General features: G+C 38.1%; 1 protein-coding gene across 2 annotated transcripts in view; it reads left to right on the top strand.

Annotated features, from left to right (window-relative positions):
• Positions 1-13,428, top strand: part of LOC117971126 (zinc finger protein 300-like) — a 199,828-nt gene extending 186,400 nt beyond the window's left edge. For both annotated transcript variants that reach the window (XM_059017991.1, XM_059017993.1), the window contains 2 exons: positions 6,489-6,800; positions 7,697-13,428. In XM_059017991.1, the coding sequence (XP_058873974.1) occupies positions 6,489-6,800; positions 7,697-8,397 (1,013 nt within the window). In that variant the 3' untranslated portion in view covers positions 8,398-13,428. The remainder of the gene's footprint in view (positions 1-6,488; positions 6,801-7,696) is intronic.
• Positions 13,429-20,195: the final 6,767 nt, after the last annotated feature.

Below are 20,195 nucleotides of genomic sequence, written 5' to 3'. Positions count from 1 at the left end.
GTTGATAAATGATAGATTTGTTAAGTCTGGGCGACTTAATCATATATTTGTGGGTTGCTGATGCTGATGGACACACACAGTGCAACAATACGCGTGTGTTTTTAAACCCTGTGTGTTTATTTGTGAAACACTGCACTTTGTGCCTTGAGGTCTGTGGCAGGGAGGAGTTCTGTCGCAGGTTCCTGTGCATGTGTGTGCAGCTGAGGCGCGTTGCTGGGCAACCAGTTGAGCAGTTCGGCTCTGAGCTGATCGGGAGGTCTGGATTGGTTGGGGGCGGTGCCCGGGAATGCTGTGCGGAGCTCAGAAGTAGGTTAGTTTAGGGGGTGTTGATCCCAGTGTACAGAGAGGGCTTTTATAATGTAGTCGGTTCCTGGAGCGGGACATTTCTTTTAGTGAGACTAATACCTCTGGTTACAACCATGAACCGTGCTACAAACCCAGTTCACTGGTTCAGTGGACCCATGACCGCTAGGTCAAGTGACTGCATCGCGAAAACACACAACCTGACGACCTGGTCATAGAGCGAAGCAGCCCAGGTCTTCACCCTCGCACAGCCCCACAGGCTTGTTTACCATTAATACAAACTTTATCATTGTTAGATTTATTAAGGCTGAGGCGATGCATCGATGCATTCTATCGTTTGACAACTATCGATAGTCAAGCCTGTGCGGCATTTTTGTGTAAAGGGTTTAAGCAACGGACAGTTTTGATTGAAATTGGAATCAGTTATTGCATTAAGCGCAGAGCTTCTCTGCTCCCCTCAGGTCTGACTCTCTGAATCTGCATGCGATTGAGCTCACCTTCTCCCCCCCCTGCCCCACCCCCTGTGAGTGTTTACTGATGGGATTGCATCTGTGCAGGAGTCTTCAAAGTAACAGAGCAAGTTAAGAGCGTTGTGATAGAACAAATACTGTATCGAACGAGCTACAAATACAATGCCTTCCAATGTTGGGCAATTGTTTTCTAAAAGTAAGATGGAAAACAAGTAAGGTAAAGGAAGTAATGTTTGGGATACTTCGGTAACACAACTAATCTGCCTAACCATTTAATGAGATGACACCCTACAAAACTTCAAACAAAATCTGCATTTATTCATCTGAACTACCCCGGAGTGAAAATGAAGAAAAACAACCAAGATCGTTCCAAACGTTGTGTCTTTGGTCAGAAATATTAAAGCATCCTGGCCACGTCAGTCCCCATTGAGCAGGTATTCAATAATGCTGGGCAGATTGTAAGCAAGTGCCAGTTATTTCTTAAATTAAAACAAAATGTGGACTATTTTCCTTAACACAATTCAAATATAAGCCATGGACAACGCTCTTTTTACTACACTGCTGTGGACAGTGATAACTTTTTTTAAAAATATTTTTTTCTCTTGTTATGGATTTAAACAACTTTTTATTTTTTTTATTTTGCTTTGACCCCCCCCCCCCCACTGGTATGAATCAACACGAATAAGTTAAAAAATATATATTTAATTACTATTAAACAGATGTAATCAACTTAATATGCAGAATAGTTTTAAAAGCGTTACTAGCAATGTTACACAGTAATCCACAGCTCCACATGTATTACATGTATTTTTTTACCCTTTCATAACCTCGATAAATTGATACATCTGCTTTTTTGGAGAATGATATATCGACAGTGAAAAATTAGGCATCACCCAAACCTTAAGTTTTATTTTATTGATGTTGTAAACATTTTAATTGACACACAATTATGCTGAGATGGGAAGTAAATGGTAACAAGTAGGAATGGGAATTTTAAACGTATGAACTCCAAAGAAGTGCTCAAACGGTGAATAATATGCTCAAACGTATAATCAGTCACGTGACAAATTTCACCAAACGCATATTTTTTAAATGTATTAATTTGAGTAATTTATCATCAGTAGTCCGTCGCATATACTACTGCTGTGGTGCCACAGTAAGGGCGGATATTATAAAAAGGAAGGGGTTTGGCAATTGCCTCCCAGTAGCTTTTCTAATTGGTGCAACAGGAAGATTGACACTGGGGCGGGTTTTATTCTCAGTCGATCTGGCGCTTCATTGGTGCAGTGGGCGTGGTATGGTTTCAACTCCACGGAGTAATAAAGTTAATGACAAGCATTTTTTTCTGAAGTTTGTTATATATTTTTAATAAAATGGTATCTCTAAACAAAGGAACGATGCAAAGCCACGTTTGGAAGTATTTTGAGGAACCAGACAAGAAAACCGTGGTATGTAAATAATTATGCCAGACAAAATCGACATACCAGAAAAACACGTTCAGTGCTTCACCATTTGAAATGAAAACATTCAGAAATTACTGTGGACGTCCCCAATAAATATTTGATCACAAAAATGAAATTTCTGCGGATGGAGTTACTGTTAGCTGTAAAAAGCAAACATCCATAACAAACAGAACACACCAGATGGCGACTGACATTCATTTAGCCCTTACATCCCTGTGAGTACGCATAACACGATTTTATAAGGACGGTTTCAATATTAATTAAAAGAACGCATATGTGTAAATAAATTATGTATAGGCTTTAATTTACCAGTACACTTTTACGCAAATCACTTGTTTGAAAAAATATGTTCTCTGTCTATGCTATGGGATATTTTATGTATACACACACATACACACACACACTGCTGTGCAAAAGTCTTACATTTTGAGGGGGGGGGGGGGCGGGTTATACTACCATAGAATCAACCCATGCCATCTACAGAACATCATGGCATGTATACATTTATTTAAAAAAAAAATTTAAAAAAATACACATTTTACACTTTTTTTTTTTTTTGGATGCTTCTTGCGCCCCCATTTGGACTGCTTTGTGCCCCCCCCTGTTGAGAACCACTTGGTAAATGTGTGATGGATTAGCTACTACAAAACATCATATTAGCTGCTCATGTATAGTTTACTTTGAGTTTTTGAAGATTCTGATCAACGTGAATTAAAGATTGCTAAATGACGGACTTGGTTTCTTCTCACCCAAACTAAGCTGTATTAATAAGTCAAAGTTGTTATAATAGTGGAAAACACTAGTGGAGGCTTTGAGTAAATTGTTGACGCTCATAACATCGATATATATTGTAACTCCTGAATGAATCCAAGAATTTTGCACAGCAGAGTGTCTATAAGATTACCCGTTTGTGGCACCGATCCCTGAACAGTAGCGTTAATATAACAATGTAATGGAATCTGTGCATTTGATAGATTCTGTAACACATGCAGCTGCTGTTGTTGTTGTAGTAATAATAATAATAATAATAATAATTAGTAGAAGTAGTGGTGGTGGTAGTTTTGTTTTGTTCTTTGATATAATATAATGGAAAAAAAAAGTTTAGTTTATTTTATTCCCTTTGTGATCACAGGGCCAGCACAGGTACATCTCAATAGTGCAGTACAAATACAGAGACATTTATTAAGATAAAAAATAATAATACAAATGCTTTTGAAAATATCAAATTCCCATTGGGCATTGATTTTTTAGTACTGCATGCAGGACAGCCGCTATAAGATTGTTACCTTAATTAAAAATGTGCCCCGATTATTACACAGGTTAATCAACTAATGCCCATAAATTAATCAATCAAAAATTTAAATCGAGTGACAGCGCTAATTTCAGTGGTGTGTGTTTTTTTTTTTTTGGTACATCATAATATAATATAAACCCTGTGTGTGTGTATGTAGATATGGTTTAAACGCTGACACCTGCATAGCATTTAAACATATATAAAAATGTACCAAAAGCACATCCCTAATAACAAGATTACCATTTACAGTGGATTATTTATAATAACTTTGCAGAATAGAAAGCAAATACATGTGTTTCCAACAAGATTCCCAAATACTGTCTTTTTATTCTGTGCATCCAAAGACTTCTTATTAAAAGTTTAAGCATCACTGTTTGATATTCTACACTTAACCAGCACTTTGTCAGTCCCACACCTTTGTGGCATAAATTATATATTAAATAAACTGGAACAAATTATTGTGTGAATCAGATTATTCTGCCTTTAGTTTGATTGCAACTGTGGTACCATTCAGTAGTGGAAATTGTAAAGGGGTGCTTGAGCTGAAACCTCCAGACAGAAGGGTACAGTTTAAAAAATAAAAAAGGTTGAAAGCCACAACTTAAGCTATCAGCTCTTTTGTTGAGGCATTCTAGGAAATTAAATATTTTTTTCACACTTTTAAATGGTAGGACTACTTTTTTTCTACCATATTATCACAGTATTTAAGTCCAAAACATGCAGGTTATTATCGCACACTGACTATTTTATAAAATGACCTGTATTTCCATTTTTGGGTGCTACCTCCAGGTCTCTCAAATATCCCAATATTGTTCACATTTTTTATTTATTTATTTTATTTATATAGTGCCTTTCATACCATGGTATCTCAAAGCGCTTTACAGACAGTATGTATCATGATCAAGAAACAAGACCGAATATAATCACACAATTAACAAAATGCAATGATATTAATAACAATAAATAGCAAATATCTAGATAGGACAAAAATAAAATAAATAAGAATAACAAATAAAATACAAGGTTAGCAGATAAAAATAGATAACAGAAACTTTATATCTAGATTAGGTTAAAAAAAAAAAAAGCTGATCTATAAAAATGAGTTTTTAAGTCTTTAAGCCAACCTTAAAGTGCGCAGAGGTTTATATGGGGACAGAATCTCTCTTAGGTACTCTGGTGCCAAGTCATTTAGTGCTTTTAGTGCTATATGTTAATAATAATGCATGTAGAGGTGCAACACCATAATAACAGATCGTAGATCAAATTTCCATTTGTTATTAATTATTATTTTAAAATTTTTGACCAAACTGCCTTCATCATTAAGCCATGGGGTACAGACTTTGGGTTATGTGGGACCCAATTTACTTCCCGTCTATAGCTTTTCCATATACTTCACAACACCGGTTATACATAAGAGCATAAGAAAGGTTACAAACGAGAGGAGGCCATTCGGCCCATCTTGCTCGTTTGGTTGTTAGTAGCTTATTGATCCCAGAATCTCATCAAGCAGCTTCTTGAAGGATCCCAAAGTGTCAGCTTCAACAACATTACTGGGGAGTTGGTTCCAGACCCTCACAATTCTCTGTGTAAAAAAAGTGCCTCCTATTTTCTGTTTTGAATGCCCCTTTATCTAATCTCCATTTGTGACCCCTAGACCTTGTTTCTTTTTTCAGGTCAAAAAAGTCCCCTGGGTTGACATTGTCTATACCTTTTAGAATTTTGAATGTTTGAATCAGATCACTGCGTAGTCTTCTTTATTCAAGACTGAACAGATTCAGTTCTTTGAGCCTGTCTGCATACGACATGCCTTTTAAACCCGGGATAATTCTGGTTGCTCTTCTTTGCACTCTTTCTAGAGCAGCAACATCCTTTTTGTAACGAGGTGACCAGAACTGAACACAATATTCTAGGTGAGGTCTTACTAATGCATTGTAAAGTTTTAACATTACTTCCCTTGATTTAAATTCAATGCTTTTCACAATATATACAAGCATCTTGTTAGCCTTTTTTATAGCTTCCCCACATTGTCTAGATGAAGACATTTCTGAGTCAACATAAACTCCTAGGTCTTTTTCATAGATTCCTTCTTCAATTTCAGTATCTCCCATATGAGATTTATAATGCACATTTTTATTGCCTGCATGCAATACTTTACACTTTTCTCTATTAATTTTCATTTACCATGTGTCTGCCCAGTTCTGAATGCTGTCTAGATCATTTTGAATGACCTTTGCTGCTGCAACAGTGTTTGCCACTCCTCCTATTTTTGTGTTGTCTGCAAATTTAACAAGTTTGCTTGCTATACCAGAATCGAAATCATTAATGTAGATTATGAATAGCAGAGGACCTAATACTGACACCCTGGGACCCTTCAAGAAGCTGCTTGATGAGATTCTGGGATCAATAAGCTACTAACAACCAAACGAGCAAGGTGGGCCGAGTGGCTTCCTCTCGTTTGTAAACTTTCTTATGTTCCTGTGATTCCTGTGGTACATCACTGGTTACCTTGCTCCATTTTGAGGTTTTTCCTCTAATCGGTACTTTCTGTTTTCTACCTGTTAACCACTCCCTAATCCATGTGCATGCATTTCCTTGAATTCCTACTGCGTTCTGTTTGAGAATTAATCTTTTATGCGGGACTTTGTCAAAAGCTTTCTGGAAATCTAAATAAACCATGTCATATGCTTACATCACCTAGTGGAGGCATTGAGGCATTGATCACCCCTCTACCACAGATACTTTAGAAGCAATGCTGGATCCAGCCTCATTCCCAGCTCAGGGGAATGTAACTGGGCACACGATATCCATTTATAAATAAAATAAACACCTTCTCATAAATTGTTCCACCGGAATGACCCAATGACTTCTCTCAGTAGAATATTGACAAGGGGCTGGCTTTGTAGAGGAACCTGGGTAGTAAGTAAGAGTTCTAATTGAGTACAATTTTCTTTCACACAGATCTCACAGAGAGCCATGCTATGTCTAAATCTGAAGCAGTTTGGACAGAAACAGTTTACACACAAGAGGAGTCCTTTGACCAGGAGTGGTGTGCAAGTCTAAAGAAGGGTACAGAGATGACATTTGTTAAAGATGGAGAGGTCCCTCAACAGAAATGTGTTCCTATTAAAGAGGAATTCATAGAACAGGAATGTGTCCCCATCACAGAGGAAGTTCCTACTGAAACTAATGTCTGTACACTGGAGGAGAACAACAAGCTGGGATCCAGCCTGTGTGATGATTGTCCACCTGAATATGAACTGGGATTTAGAGGTAATTATACTTTAGTCATGCTAGCTCAAGTTAACTTAACCACTATGTCAGTGGCTTGCAAGTTGCAACATAACTGTCCTTGCTACTGTGACATGTGCTAGATGTACACCCACCAGTATGCCACTTTCAAATGTTGTTAGATATTTCCCATTTCCCTGTTTCTGGTAGACTGTTTGCAGTTGGGATCACATGTCTCATCAGTGGGTTGCTAAGTGTCACCAGAAGAAACATTTCAATACAGCACTTGCATGTCAACCTGATCTTATACTTTTATTCCTCAAAGCGATATTAAGTGGGGTGGAAATCAGTGACTGGTACATGTGAGTGATATTAACCGGAGTGTGTTGATAATCAAAGTGATATTCTCAGGCACTTGTCCTCATTGATATTCTGGCCGGCAAATTTCAATGTGGTGGTAATAAAAAAAGGCTAACATTGGGGCAGCAATGTGGAGTAGTGGTTAGTGCTCTGGACTCCTGACCGGAGGGTCGTGGGTTCAATCCCAGGTGGGGGACACTGCTGCTGTACCCTTGAGCAAGGTACTTTACCTAGATTGCTCCAGTAAAAACCCAACTGTATAAATGGCTAATTGTATGTATAAATAATGGGATATCTTGTAACAATTGTAAGTCGCCCTGGATAAGGGCATCTGCTAAGAAATAAATAATAATAATAATAATAATAATAATAATAATAATAACAACATTAACAGGAGTGATTTTAAGTGGATTTTGATTGTATTCTCTAAATGTGCAGTTCGCTATAGGAGTTGTTCATGGTTATGAGGGGAAACCCTGCATAAGAATGAATGTTTGAGAATGCTGTACAATAACCTTTCTTTCTTTCTTTCTTTCTTTCTTTCTTTCTTTCTTTCTTTCTTTCTTTCGCTTCTACAGTAGATGAAGGAGAACACGACTCCACTTCATCACCCCACAGCAAAAACTCTTCCAGCGGCAAACCGCAGAGCAAGAAACGCAGACCCATGACCCATGAAGAACATATAAAGAAATTCAAAACTTGCTCAGTTAAAGAGACTGCACAGTCTGTGTGTGTGAACAATTCTGAAACTCAGGGCAACTTGAAGACCTTGCCTTGCTCTACTAAAGGTGGGAAGAGTTCCTGTCAATTAGGCTCTCCTGAAACTCACAAGGGAAATCACACAGGAGGGGCTTCATTTCACTGTTATGATTGTGGGAAGAATTTCAGTTGTTTATCACATCTGAAAACACACGAGCGTGTTCACACAGGAGAGAAACCTCATCACTGCACTCAGTGTGGGAAGAGATTCACACAGTTAGGACATCTTCAATCACACCAGCGCATTCACACAGGAGAGAAACCTTATCACTGCAATTACTGTGAGAAGAGCTTCAGTGAATTAGGAAGTCTTAAAAAACACCAACGAATTCACACAGGAGAGAAGCCGTACCACTGTAATGACTGTGAGAAGAGTTTCACTCAGTTGCAACATTTAAAAGCACACCAAAGAATTCACACTGGAGAGAAGCCATACCACTGTAATGACTGTGAGAAGAGTTTCAGTCAGTTACAAAATCTCAGAAAACACCTCAGAATTCACACAGCAGTGAAACCCTGAATGCTGAATGCTGGGAAAGGTTTCATCTGGTGGAGCACATTAAAAACCTGTCACTGAAGAGGAATGTGATTAAAAAAATATATATATATAACAAACAAGCCTCTCCTATAAAAAAAAAAAAACATTCCTTCACAAAGACACCTCAGAAGTGTTTACTGCACAGGCTGCATTTACAGACAAGAGGATAACATTCCGGTTGGAGATATCAGAGCTTCAACAAAACAGACACAGTGTGAGACACTATTTCACACCATTGCTGGTAAGAGAGAGACATGCAGAGATGTTTAACTCATGGGAGGTGTTGCTTTCAGATATCCCACTGACTGAGACTGCAATCATTAATTCAGCAATAAACATCTATTGATGGGACACATGGGACCGTGCCAGGACTTCATTGCCTTTGTTTCAATCTAGGGGCGGGTTTCAGAACAAAACAAATATTTAAAAAAAAAAAAAAAAAAGATTTGCTAAGTCACTTGCCCTCCCATCTACTGGTAATAAAGCTGAGCATCTTCTACTGAGAAGGGCAAATCTTGAAGTTCCATATGGGTTGCTGGAAGTTAACCATTTCATCCTGCCTGCATTAACACAGTAACTAATGCCTATACTGGGCAAAACCGCTGGCTCAAGATAATAAAAAATAATAATCTTCATTTTATAAAGCGCCTAATGCACACATCTGAAAGCGCTGCACAAACACAAAAACACACAGAGAACCATCTATACATGCATCATATTAAGAGTAACCCTAATATAAAAAGAAACTACACAAATCAAAAACCAAATCATGATAAAAATGCCTGAACGTAAAATTGTGTCTTTAACCCTTTGCGGTCCATTGTCGGACCTGGTCCGACATTGCAATTATTCCTATCAGATCCATTGTCGGACCCTGTCCGACATCATTATAGAAACGCAAAAAACGGGTTTTAGTCGTTTTTTCTCTGGAAAAAGTCGAGAAAACCATTCAATGGCTGAGTGGGAGTGACAGGAGCCGAGACAAAAAAAAAAAAAAAAGGCATATCTCATGAATAGTCATACATGGCCCTGGTATCAGATAACGGGGCGGTCATAAGTAAACAAGCTGGCTGCCTGTGAATCAGCGCACAGAGAACACAGACATTTGCAGAGCTTTTTTGAGATGTTATAGTAATAAAATAATGACTTGGATCGCATTATTGAGGAGTTTGGTGATAAAACGAGTGATCTGGAGATGATCGATCGGTATGTACCACTATTATTATTATTATTTATTACTTACATAGGTGAAAGCTATAGCGAACGAAAGGGTGTGGCGGGGCTGGAGATGCCTAGTGAGTGCTTTGTTGATATGCAGGGTCTTTTAAACCCGTTTGACTGTGAAAAAACTGTTAAAACTTTTAAACAGCGCGTCTAAAATTAACTGCCCGTGTGAAAATAAATTAGACCTGGCGTGCCTGACACGCATTTAATAAATGGACCGCAAAGGGTTAACTGTTTTTTAAAAGCATCAGCGGTCCCCTGATAGATTGAGGAAGGTCGTTCCAAAGTTTGAGCGCATAGCGGCAAAAAGCCCCATCGCCCATGGAGTGAAGCTTAGTTTGGGGTATTGCCAATAAACCCGAGGATGAAGAACGTAGATTACGTACGGGTGTGTAAGCAATCCAGCTATGTAACATGGAGCGAAACCATTCAGAGCCTTATAGGTTAACAACAGTATTTTAAAATCAATCCTGCTCTCAACCAGCAACCAGTGCAAAGAAGAAAGAACCGGTGTAATATGGGCATCCAGTTTAGTTCCAGGTAAAATGCCAGCAGCGGAGTTCTGAATATATTGTAGGCTGCTAATAGCAGCCTTGGAGACACCTGCAAACAATGTGTTACAATAATCGAGCTGGTAAGAAACAAAGGCATGAACTAGCCTTTCTGCATCAGGCACAGACAACATAGGGCACAGACAAGCAATGTTACGAAGGTGAAAAAAAGGATACCTTGGTGACATTGGAGATGACTCGAAAGTAAGGCTAGGGTCAAAGACCACACCAAGATTCCTAACTGGTGTAAATACTGGGCTTCTCTTTGCATCCCTCCAGGCTGGACCACAGAGCAACGACCATCGCATGATTAGTATTCTTGTTTCTTCTTCATAAGAGTGCTTTATTATTTCAAAAGAGACTTAAGTCAAATTAAGGTAACTGTGCTGAATAGCTTAGAATTAGGATGCTTTTTAAATGCGTGTAATGATGTTTGTTGTTTAAATATGTGTAGGTGATACTTGATGTAGGTGTTTCTGAAGTAGGGGTGTTAATCGATTCATCACACCTGTGGACTTTGATCGATTGATTGATCGATTTAATCTTGTCTACACGAGTGCGGTATCCAAAAACGGTGTGCGATAAAGAAATCTTGAAAAATGGTGAAGGGTACTTCTAAAGACCTTGGCAAAAGGGCAACTGGAAGATATACCCAATATTCACAATATCAGAATGAAGAAAAAGAGACTGCAACTTGCAACATTTGCTCATCGTTGCTTTCCTTTCATTGCAGTACTACAAATCTATCGTATCATCTTCACCACAAGTAAGCTGATTTTTCTTTTTATTCAATGTATTTCTTTCAAATGGTATCAGACAATTAACAACTCTATCGTACTGATTTAACTACAGTGTATATAGGTAGTGTTTAAAGGGTACATAAGGACCTTTTAATTTTATTGTGTTACATGTTCCCATGTGTTTTTTTTTTTTTAACATTTTGACCACTTTTTTAAAGTTTTAAATTGCATTCCCTGCCTCAAGATGGCTTCACATGTACCCGCACGGGCCTCTCAGAACTGCATTTCCCATCATCCTCCTGCTCACATATGTAACTGAGATGGATTTACCAGCGAGCAGGAGGTATGATGGGAAATGTAGTTCTGAGAGGTTGAAGTGTATGTATCCCAAGTTATTATGCATCCTGTATTTTGGAGCACTTTATAAAATACTATGGAAGGTTGAAAAATTGTTTGGCTTGGTAAATGTGAAAAAGGTTGGAATGGCTCCAAAGATACCTATTGGATTTCAAAGTTACTGTTTTCTTATGATTTTACAAATGAAAATGCAGATTTAAACAAATTGAAATACCTTACAAAAACTAGTTTGGGTGGCAAAATAAACAAGAAAACATTAAGTCAGTATACATTGTATGTCTGCAAACAAAAATTTAAGTCATATTTATATATTATATATAGGGCTTCTGTTTTTTTTAGTTTTATTAATTGTGTTTCTCGGTGCTTATTTTTAGCTATTTTTGAGTTTTATGTAGATCGTTTTTTTGGGGGCTTTCATTTTGATGTACTGTATGAAATTAGTGTTTTCGGTTACTTTCCAAAATGCTTGAGCGTTTTTTTTTCTGTCAAAATATGTATAGTAACTGGACAGTACTTGCACACTTAAGTTCCTTCTTTCCTTTGCTGTCTTCTACAACGAAATCCCTGGCACATGGCACATTCATCTGGGGTTTTTGTGTGGAGGCATCTCTGTTCATTTCGCCACAATTCTGTTTCAAATCCTCTGTATCTTAACTGTAATACAGCTTGAAATCCCGCTAACAAGCCTCCATCCTGATTGTAATCTTGTTTAAAATCTTGCCAGCGGCGTCTCCAATAGAAATGTAGGAATGTGTTTTCTCACTCGGTAGTTGGGGCGGGTTTAAAGTATTGAACGAATCACTGATAGGTGCAAGTCAGGAAGGCGGGACATTGCCCAGCAACACTGGGAAATGTGTTTATTATTATTTTATTTTTTAATGGGAAAAGGGTAAAGTCAATGTGAATTGATAAAGCATTTCCACAGTTATTTTCCAGTGTTTTCTGGTGTTTATTGGCTATCCACCAATTTTAATTTTTTTTTGTATCTGGTGTTTTATCGGTTAAAACCAAAAATCAGAAGCCTGAATTATATGAAAGATTCCAGTTGTACCCTTTAGAAATCAGACACTCAACAGTACTTTAAGCACTTTATTTACAAAAACAAACAAACAGCAAAACAAAAACTCCCACGTGGAGGACTAAACTATACTTTTCTTCCAGTTCTAACTAAAACTGGACAGCTAAGCCGTTTACAGACTTAATAAGGTTCACACAGTACCTTTACTCAGGATTCATAATGTCTGCGTGACTGGTTTTATACCAGCTCGAAAGGGAGGTAAAACCCCACCAATATGCACAGACATTTTTATGTGTGGTCAGATTGGTAATCTCAACATACGCTGTGAACGGGTAGCATTTGGTTGAATACGTTTTGAGATACAAAGTGGTGTAAAAAACAGCTTTTTATTTTTTTTTTTAAAGAAATGATTAAGATGCTTTTTTGTACAATTTTATCTCAAAGTATAGCAATTAAGGAACCACGCTCAGCATACACATAGTCGCGGGGGTGTAGATGTGCAACAGGGTATTCATATTTTTTTGGGGGGGACCTAGTTTTACAGAAATTGAACCCCAAAGATAATGGTCTGACGTCGTTACTAGGTAGAGGCACTGAATATGGAGACATGGAATATATAGCTCAGCACACACGAGTCACATCTGTGTTTGTCTGGATTAAAATTGGTAATCAGTGATAATGTTTTTTGTATTTGTGCCTTAAACACTGGGGAAACTAATGTGGAGTAGTGGTTAGGGCTCTGGACTCTTGACCAGAGGGTCGTGGGTTCAATCCCAGGTGGGGGACACTGCTGCTGTACTCTTGAGCAAGGTACTTTACCTAGATTGCTCCAGTAAAAACCCAACTGTATAAATGGGTAATTGTATGTAAAAATAATGTGATATCTTGTAACAATTGTAAGTCGCCCTGGCTAAGGGCATCTGCTAATAATAATAATAATAATAATGTTTTTAATTTAGGAAATACCATTTTCTTTTCCCCCTCTCACTTTTGTTGTTATGGTACGGTCTGGAGTTCAATGATACCATTCCATTCCACAAAGAAATCTGTGTTGCTGTTGGTATTAAAACTGTTAACCTATTCTCTCTGCTTTTAAATAATAAAACATGACAAATGAAAGTGACTCTGTGTATAGTGTTGCTTATTATACAATTAAGATTACATTAAACAGGTGGGGATGCAACCTCTAGCATGCAGCTACTACAGCAATTGCAAGCAACAGCATTGTTACAGTACAGATTTCATTCAGAGGTACATACTGACGTCCACATTTAGCAAAGTTTAACAGTAACACAATGCTGGTTGACAACAAGACATGAATGATAACATGCTCCTGTTTACAGTTTTTAAATGAATATTCCAAAATGAAAATGATTTTGTAAAGACATTAATGCATTTTATATGTTTATTCCTACCAAAAATTACCTATCTGGAATGTCACTTATGCTGTGTTAGAAAATAAACATACTGCTCCATATCACCAGATTTGTATAACACCATTTTAAAATTCAAACACAGAATTCATTGTCCCCCATATTGTTTGTTTATTGATTATATAATATTGCACTTATAGACATCGTGTGTGCGCGCTATTTGTATGTATTTATAATATTTGTATATTATCTGTATATTATCTGTATTATATTTGTTGTATTACAACATACATATAACCAGATTTATATTGCGCCAATTTAAAATTCAAACAGAATTATACCCATATTTTTTTTATATAGTTTATTAGATTTTTGTGATATTGCAATTAATACAGCACTTGCCAATTTCAAGCATGACAGAGTGTAATTGATAGGAAAACATTTTCAGCTCTGGCAATTGTGTTCCACAAAGTGAAAACCATCAGCCATGGTCACTATGTTGCCTGGGTGTGAAAAGATGAGCAATGGTTTCAGTGTAATGATACACAATGCACACAACGCATCAGACTGCCTAAAAACCTACAGGATTCTGTCTAGAGAGAGTGGACAAAGCCATACAACATGAAGAATCACTGCCCTCAGCACTACTGTTCAAAGTTGACCCCACCACTCCAGCCTCAGGTACAGTTGTTGCTGTCCCCACCTTTTTTTAATTTCAATGTCATAATTGGCTTGCAGCATAACAGTATGTTAGCAAACATTCAGTCAACTGTAAAGTTTGAAAGAAGAATGGTTAATCACAGTGCAAACATACACACTGCAGAAAATGCAGTGACTCCTTTTGCCATGTGAAACACTGCAGTCAATACAAGAAAGCCAATGTTGCAGATTTGAGAGACAGAAAAATTCATACATTGTTTATATGAATATTGCTGATTTGCGTTTGGAGAAATATGGCTTGTTTAACATTAGTTCCAGTAATACATGGAAGGTCCCTAATTAATTCTATAGCACTGCTGTATTCTGAGTTTATTGGTTTTACTTAGAACATTGGTGAAATAATTTGCTTGACAGCAGACACTGTGGGAATGCTAATGCATTTACTGTATATGTTACCAATGACAAGGACTGTGATTTCCCAGTGTTCTGTACACCAGTCTTAAGGGAGAATTTGCCATTGAATATATACATACAGTTGTCCTGTGTTATACTTTTATAACACTGACTTTGCAACTGCAGACAACATTGGACAATTTCTTTTAAAAGTGTACTTTTTAGAATTGATTGGAAGTACATGTGGCAAAGTGGTTGACTGTGTGCAGGTGAAGGTAATGCAGCAGTGATCAAGACACAGACAGACCGATGTAATCCAGGTGCAATGTTGTTTAATGGTTTGTAATCCAATTCCCTGATGGTGTAAGAACAGTAAATAATAAACAATGTTAACAGGCAATACAGCGGCGTGTATTGCTCCGCTTAAATCCACGGTTGGTTGCCAAAGAATATACAGTCCCGTTCTTATTCACCCACATGTAGCACAGACACAGACACAAGTCCACAGTGCGTGCTCTAGTGCGCGTAGTGAAAATACAGTTCTTTAGTGATACAAAGTGCAGTGATGTTGATCCTGGTTTAGTACAAGCCTTTGGCGACAGCTCCGGATCGTGTTAGAGAGAGGAGGGGGTGATGCAACACTTGCAGTTTGAACAGCAACTTCCATCACATTACAAACATGCAAATCATAACACTAATAACACAAGGATTGATACATACAGGAAATTATTAAAATGTACATATTATAAAACATACATTTAGTGCGAGTGAAAAAGGCATAAATAAATTAGAATGTATCACATGTTATCCAATTAAAAAATATATAGCATGTAAAGAATAATTCTTGAAAGCAAGGCACTCGCGGTGCTCCATATAAATACACTTGAAAATGAGGGCTTTTCACTTTTTGGCAACTTTCGGTTAATGACAACTTGCTGGGAACCGAGAGGTTGTTAATAAGCGGCATCTACTGTATATAAAAAAAAAACGTATTCTTATTTTTTTGTCTGTTAACACAGTATATATATATATATATATATATATATATATATATGGTACAGGGATCCTGGGATATATAAGGCAGCGCAACAGTAATTAGGTGGCGTGTTCTGTAAGGCGATTACCCAGCCGGAATGAGACACGCGAGAGGGCGGCCGTGAAGGTTGTTGTTCCTCAGCCTGTCGGAAGAAATGTGCATTCAGTGAAGGCGTTTGCACAGCCTGGATAGAACAGGAGTAGACTGGAGAGGAAGCAGTCTTGAGTACAGCGCATGGTGAATTGCAGCAAGAAGACAAAGCAAAGCGGAGTGTGCGAGTGCTGTCGGGAGGCTTGATTAAAAAAGCTTCCATTTCCAAGGCTACCCTGTTCGGGAGGACTTTAATAAAGTAAGAAGTGTTACAGTTATTGTCGTGCTGGGGACAACTGTACCACAAAGTCAAGTTAAAGCAGCAGAACGAGCCTGTCTACTGTTGCGAGTAATAAAAACCTGTTCAAATATTATTCAGCCAGAAGCTTCTGGTTTCACTTTATAACTGCGTGCAGTAGTCACCTGTTGAAGAGAAAAGCACTGAATAAAAAGGACTGTTTTGGAGAACGGTCTGCACTTCACTTTTGCAAAATGAATGTCTGTTAAAGCCAAGCCAGGACGGCGAGGTATTTTTAGAAACAAAGTAAATGGTGCCAGCGCACTATCAATAGGGACGTTGTTTTGTATGCAGTGCATAAACAGTTGCTGAACAAACAATCTTACTTGAATGGGCTTTATAAATATTAAATGGCTGTGTTTGAACGGACTGTTTAAGTGTAAAAATGAACTGTGCTGAAATGCACTGAATAAGCTAACACAGGCTGCACTTTTAAGGGACTGTCTAAAAATTTCAGAGCCTGTTTAACGCCTAAAATTTAAGGGATGATCTAAAAACGTCAAACGCTTGCTTAAAAACGAACTGTGTAAAATCAAGCTGGAGAAATTACCTGGTGGAGATCTTCCAAAGAAAGGTGCAAGCAGGATCAGGAGTCAGCCGGGGGCAACCAGGAAACCCTGGAACGGATTTACCAAGACTGCACGGGACTGTGCAGTAAAAGTACCACAGAATACTGTGAGCATCAGTACGAACTGTTTCTTTTTACTTACCTGGAGTTTAGCTCGGGTAAGGCTGAGTCAGGGGAAGTGAAAGTGGTAGTTAGCGCCCAGAGTGGCAGGTTTTGTTTTCTTTTGTCTTGATTACATCACACCACAGTATTATACTTTAATAAAACTGACCGATTTCAACTTCTTCTGTTGTTCTGCGTGTCTCTCACACCACCAGTTGGCTACCACATAGAAATACTGAACGTCTTGTTCTTGTGTGTGTGTGTGTGTGTGTGTGTGTGTGTGTGTGTGTGTATATATATACAGTACTGTGCAAAAGTTTTAGGCAGGTGTGAAAAAATGCTGTAAAGTAAGAATGCTTTCAAAAATAGACATGTTAATAGAATATATTTATCAATTAACTAAATGCAAAGTGAGTGAACAGAAGAAAAATCTAAATCAAATCCATATTTGGTGTGACCACCCTTTGCCTTCAAAACAGCATCAATTCTTCTAGGTACACTTGCACAAAGTCAGGGATTTTGTAGGCATATAGTCAGGTGTATGATTAAACAATTATACCAAACAGGTGCTAATGATCATCAATTCAATATGTAGGTTGAAACACAATCATTAACTGAAACAGAAACAGCTGTGTAGGAGGAATAAAACTGGGTGAGGAACAGCCAAACTCAGCTAACAAGGTGAGGTTGCTGAAGACAGTTTACTGTCAAAAGTCATACACCATGGCAAGACTGAGCACAGCAACAAGACACAAGGTATTTATACTGCATCAGCAAGGTCTCTCCCAGGCAGAAATTTCAAGGCAGACAGGGGTTTCCAGATGTGCTGTCCAAGCTCTTCTGAAGAAGCACAAAGAAACGGGCAACGTTGAGGACCATAGACGCAGTGGTCGGCCAAGGAAACTTACTGCAGCAGATGAAAGACACATCATGCTTAGTTCCCTTCGCAATCGGAAGATGTCCAGCAGTGCCATCAGCTCAGAATTGGCAGAAAACAGTGGGACCCTGGTATCTAAAGGAAACAAAAAAGACGCGCAATTACTGATCACTTTATTAATTAGAAACAATATATGGAATACAATTAATGAAAGAACAGTAGATCTTGCAGTTAAATTGTTGCATTTTTTGTCTCTATTTTAAATGATACCTGTCAGCGTTAAACAATTTAAAGGAGAAATACTTTTTTTTTAAAAAGTAGCAAAGCTTAAAGAATGCTGTAATATATAAACTCACCTTTAGTCCGTGTGGACTGCACATCGATTCCGGAAGACAAGTGATTCGGGGTGAGGTTCGGACAGTATGAGTTAACCGCATCCCCAGCCCCGAGCCAGTACCAGATATCATGCGAGGCCAGGGTTTCACGGTTCAGGCTCTTCTCGGCTCGACAAAATGAACCATGTGAAACTAGCCGTACCGTGAGGGCTTGGGTGTGCAAGTGTGAAAAGCCTATGAGTCTCAGTAGGGTAGGAAAGAATAATCAAATAATTGGAAATAGGCAATCATTGATGTACCAGGTGGTTGTAACGTTTTATGTGGGATGTGTTTCAATCTATAAAAGTTTGGCTGACAGAGGTAAACACATTTTGCCATCTGCTTGTCCTGAGCAGAACCTGTCAGAAAAATATTCTAAGATTCTGTCACACATCCAAATGTAGAGTGTCGTCAAGGGAACAGTTTTTTATGGCCGATATTTCCAACCATGTATGGCAGTGGAAAGTTAAGCCCCTTGAAATGTACGGTTACTGCCAATTACAAACTACAAAACATGCTGCTGGTATTTCAGTAAACTGTGGACTCATCACAGGTAGAATTACAGCTTACCATATGAAAATAAAATGATTTTATTGATGGAGCATTTAATATAACATGGCTGTTTAAAACTGCAGTATAACATAATTTCAGTTTGAATGAAAAAACAAATTATGCTATTCAATTCTGTTTCAATTAAATCCATATTCTCATGGCTACCTACTGTATATGGTTCTACAAATGTTCAAAATAAATGAACTAGGGTGTGTGAGCTATGTATCAGATGCAGAGTCACTTACAACAACATCTCACCCAAAAAATGGAGCACAAGGAGGTTAAGTGACATGCTCAGGGTCACACAGTGAGTCAGTGAGAGAGGCAGGATTTGAACCCGGGACCAGAGATGGAGTCTCGAGACCTGGCCTTGGTCTTGACAATACGCTCGGGTATCTTATCTCCTCATTTTCACCCAAATCCACAAGCACTCATAGACATAAATAGTTATTAATGACAAAAAATATGGTTTAATTACAAAGAAAAATTTAAAATACACTCTAGTAGCATTTAACATCCTCTCAACATAGACAGGGCAGCAGTGTGGAGTAGTGGTTAGGGCTCTGATTGGCTCGAGAGATTAGAAGATGTGCCAATCCCGTACTAGCAAAAGAGAAGGCGAGCGTGACGTTTCCTTTTCTGTTTGTTTATTTGTAATATTTCACTATGAAATTACTGATAGAGTCACTGTAGCACCCGATTTGACTGTAATCAGTGTATTCCATAGGCGTAATCAAGACACATCAGACACATTTGAATTGTCTATGTGTTCCCCCATGAGCCACACATGGGGTCTGTAGGTGATCATTAACACATTAAATGGTGTTCACAGAATTTATCTTTTGTAGTTTTTAAGATATTATTGTTTTGTAAAATAAATGCTTGTGGCAGAGCAGGGCTCTGCCCTTGTAAATATTGACAGGGATGGGGTTAAATTCTCCTCCCTGCCCAGGTTTATTGTGTCAGGTGGGAGTCATCAGTAATCGATTAGCACCCAGCCACCTGACATAAAAGGAGGCCTCAGCTCCTCAGTGGAGAGAGGTAGCTGAGGAAGTAAGGGTGGTTTTTCTTTGTGTACTGGGTTTTTGGTTAATTTTGCAATCCAGTGAAGGCAAAACTAAGCCTGGAAGCCTTATTTTTGTAAGTTTTACTTTGTGTTTATTGTGTTTAAGAACCTTTTTGTTTGGCCCTCGTGCCTGTTTATTTTGTGTTTTCTATTTAATAAAAGTATTTTGTTTGAACTGCAGTCTGTCTCTGGGTCTCATCCTGTCACAATGCTGTTTAGCTTATTTGCGTATGTGTCGCTGACGTCACTGAGACGGGCAGAAGAGTCAGGCTTGAGGTTTTCTATCTCCTGTACAAGCGTCCTCTGGTGGGCGCTTTCCCGAAGGTGTTTTTGACAAAGTTGTATATTGAAATTATCAACACCAACAAGTATCTTTTTAATTTAGCCAGCAAAATATTTTCTACACAATTAAAACAAACTACACTTTATTGTAGTAAAATAAAAATAATACATGACTTTTCTCGGAGCATCTAAATATTTTATTGTGGTTACTAGTTCTAT

This window comes from Acipenser ruthenus, chromosome 58 (assembly GCF_902713425.1).
Source record: "Acipenser ruthenus chromosome 58, fAciRut3.2 maternal haplotype, whole genome shotgun sequence".
Classification (NCBI taxonomy): Eukaryota; Metazoa; Chordata; class Actinopteri; order Acipenseriformes; family Acipenseridae; genus Acipenser; species Acipenser ruthenus.
Note: the sequence above shows the minus strand (reverse complement) of the source record. Positions and strands in the feature narration are given on the sequence as shown.